The sequence below is a fragment of the Nicotiana tomentosiformis genome, chromosome 12, assembly GCF_000390325.3.
Source record: "Nicotiana tomentosiformis chromosome 12, ASM39032v3, whole genome shotgun sequence".
NCBI classification, from domain to species: Eukaryota; Viridiplantae; Streptophyta; class Magnoliopsida; order Solanales; family Solanaceae; genus Nicotiana; species Nicotiana tomentosiformis.
The window spans coordinates 96,630,237-96,633,537 of NC_090823.1; the positions used below are offsets into that span (position 1 = coordinate 96,630,237).

The 3,301-nt window shown below is 38.5% G+C and overlaps 1 protein-coding gene across 1 annotated transcript; it reads left to right on the plus strand.

Moving 5' to 3' along the window:
- Positions 1-1,061: 1,061 nt before the first annotated feature.
- On the plus strand, positions 1,062-2,043 carry LOC138903079 (uncharacterized). The gene is made up of 2 exons (XM_070190994.1): positions 1,062-1,163; positions 1,417-2,043. The coding sequence occupies exons 1-2, from the start codon at positions 1,062-1,064 to the stop codon at positions 2,041-2,043; spliced, it is 729 nt and encodes a 242-aa protein (XP_070047095.1).
- The last annotated feature ends 1,258 nt before the right edge of the window (positions 2,044-3,301 follow it).

The following is a 3,301-nucleotide window of genomic DNA, read 5'->3' on the forward strand; positions in this document are numbered from 1 at the left end:
GTGAGACCACCTCCAATTGCAGCAAAACATTTTGAGTTAAATCAAGGGTTGCTTCAAACCCTTCAGAATTGATGTTTCTTCAAAGGGAATCCAAACGAAGATCCAAACACGCATCTAATGGATTTCGAGGAGATTATGAACACCTTTCAATACAATGGTGTGTCACAAGATGCTGTGTATTTAAGGGCATTCCCTTTTTCTCTTAAAGATGATGCAAAGCAGTGGCTTTGAAGTTTGCCCACATGTTCGATTAGAACATGGGAGTAGATGACCAGAAAATGCCTTGATAAATATTTCTCCTAAGCTAAAACGGGCAAGTTTAGAAGAGAAATCCATAACTTCTGCCAGGAAGATACGAAAACTATTTTAGAATTATGGGAGAGGTTTAAGGAGATTGTTCAAAAGTGTCAACATAGCGGAATTGAACTTTGGATGTAACTCCGGGACTTTTGGGATGAATTGACACCGGCCTCGCGTAGAACATTGAGCAATGCAGCTGGAGGCCATTGATGAAGAAGACTCTAGAGGAGATAGTTACAATTCTTGATGAGTTATCTGAAGATGCAAATCAGTGGCCCTCTGAGAGTGCTGAAAGAAGAAGATCGTCTGGTGTTCACCAGGTTGATGCTAATACATCTGTTCATATACATCTTGATGCTATGGCCAAAGAAATAAGGAAGCTTACATTAGCCTCGATACAATGTGAGCCTCATGCAACCTGTGATATATGCGGAAGAGGACACCCTACTCATCAGTGTCAAGCCTCAACTCAGGAAGTAAATGCTATGGGAAACTATAATTTCAATGCAATGGGTCAGAGGCACCACGGTTTTTCTTGGAGTTCACCTGGAGGTACTGCGAATGCTTGGCAACAAAATAACTCTAGACCACAAGGACAAGGAGCTCCAACATACCAAAATCAGCAGAGGCAGCAATTTCAGCCTCAACAACCCATTCAACCTAGTCTAGAGGATCTAATGAAAGATTTCATTATCAAGATAGATGAGAGGCTGGACGCTAATGGAGCAGCTATCAAAGATTTGGGCACTAGTTTGTGAAACATGAAGAGACAAGTGGGACAGATTGCAACAATATTATCTGAGAGGGTTCCAGGCACTCTCCCCGCTGACACTGAAAAGAATCCCAAAGAAATAGTGAATGATGTAACTCTGAGAAGTGGGCAAGTGTTGAATGATCACACCCTGATAAAAAAAGAGGTCATACTTGAAAAACAAAAGTGGGGAGCAACTGAAGAATGATGTTGATAAAAAGAATAAAGTCCCGAAGAAGGAAGAAAAATCGAGAAGGGAGGAACCTGAGAAGAGCGAGCATATGTATGTTTTACCTTTTCCCTAAAAGCTATATAGAGAAAAACTAGACAAGTAATTTGAGAGATTTCTGGATGTGCTGAAATAGGTTCATGTAAACTTACCATTTACAGAAGTGCTCTCACAAATGCCTGTTTATGCCAAATTTATGAAGGAGATCCTTACAAAGAAGAGGAAGATAGAGGAGACGTCAGTGGTCAAGCTCATAGAGCATTGTAGCGTGATATTGCAAAACAAACTCCCACCAAAGTGTGGAGATGCAGGGAGTTTTACAATACCTTGCTCATTAGGAACTATCAATTTTGATAAATCTTTATGTGATTCTGGTGCCTCAATTAATTTAATGCATCTATCTATTTACAGGAAACTACAGAAGGAGGTAAGAGAGATAAGGTCTGCACCAATATCTTTGCAGCTAGCAGACCAAACTACTTTAATACCCGAGGGGATAGTGGAAGATGTATTAGTTTGGGTGGATAAGTTTGTATTTCCTGTGGATTTTATAGTGGTAAATATGGAGGAAAACAAGGAGGTCCCCCTCATCTTAGGAAGACCATTCTTAGCGACGGGAAGAGAGATATTAGATATACATGAGAGAAAACTCATGCTTAGAGTGGGTGAGGAGACTATGACTTTCAAGATGAATATAAAAAAAGGGATGCAAAAAGGAAAACCAAGTGCGAGTGTTGAGTGGAAAGTGAAGGGCTCGAAATAGAAGGTTGCAGTGAGCGAGAAAGATAAGTATGGGGTGTATCCCAAGAAGGCCGAGTAGAAGCTGTCCGCATGGATGTGTGCATTAGTTCGGGTGCGAGTAATGGAGCCCGACTTCGATTCAGACCCCGACTAGATATTCAGGGAAGTTTTCTTTACCTTATGCTTTTTAATTGTGTGTCATGGGGACATGCCATAACTTAAAGTGTGGGGTGGGGGATATTTGTATGTATGTATGTATATATGTTTGTATATGTGTTTCTTTTTGTTAGTTGTAGTAGTTAGAGATTGAAAAAAATCATAAAAACTGAAAAAGTTTGATTTTCCCGACGATGGATATCATTCGACAAGTTTCTTGAGGGATTAAAGTCGAAAGAAAAAGACTTTAAGATTTTATTTTTTTAGGTAGTGTAATAATTACCCCTTGGTATTTCTCTGTGCCGCGGTTCTTTTCCAAGGGTTTTGTTTGAACCGGGTGTAGTTAGTTTTTTAGGAGTAGGAAACCTTGTGCTATGATTTGAATTGAAAGCAATATCTCTTGACTTTATTATACCGTGAGAATAGTGAGTGCTTTAGTTGTGACGCTTAGGCTGAGTTTTTGACTCTTGTATAAGTACCTTAAACTGTATGATCTTAACTTTACTTAACTGCTTTGACTAGAGTATTTTGATAATCCAATCTTGAGTGAGTTATGTGTCATGTGTGTGTGAGGTTTTGTGTTATTCAGTGCATTGCATTTGATGTCTAGAACTTTCCTTGTGTGTTTGCAAAGCGAAATAGTAGTTGTATTCAGTCTTGGAAGTGATATAAGCATTTCTTTGTTGAGCCAGCTATATGCTTTTACCCACCTAATTGTTATGTATTTTAGTTAACCCCTTTGAGCCTGTAATCCTATTTCTTTGCAACCACATTACAAGCATTACCCATTTGTTTGAATTGACCATCTATTTGAACCTTTTACCTCTCATGAGCACTTGAATTTGTTATGAACTTTGTAAAAGTTAAAGTGTGGGGTTGTTGGTTTGGCTTTTGAGTGGAATTATTGAAATAAGGAGAAAGGTGCATTGTTTTGAAGAAGTAAGAGCCACTTGAATTGAAAAAGAAAGAAAATAATATGTGTATGATTGTGAAAGTGTTCTTTGATAGTGGTAACTTGATGTAATTGTGCTTAAAGAAGTAGGGAGTTAATGCATATTGATGTGAAGGTGGAGTTATGTTTGACATAAGTGTGAGGTTTTGAATGGTTAATTGTATGTATTAAA

What these genes read in the sequence shown, in the direction of transcription:
- LOC138903079 (XM_070190994.1), top strand. Translation starts at nt 1,062, where the DNA reads ATGAAGAGACAAGTGGGACAGATTGCAACAATATTATCTGAGAGGGTT. An exon ending in CCAAAGAAATAGTGAATGAT is followed by an intron (nt 1,164 to 1,416) that starts GTAACTCTGAGA and finishes GTGCTGAAATAG; the next exon opens with GTTCATGTAAACTTACCATT.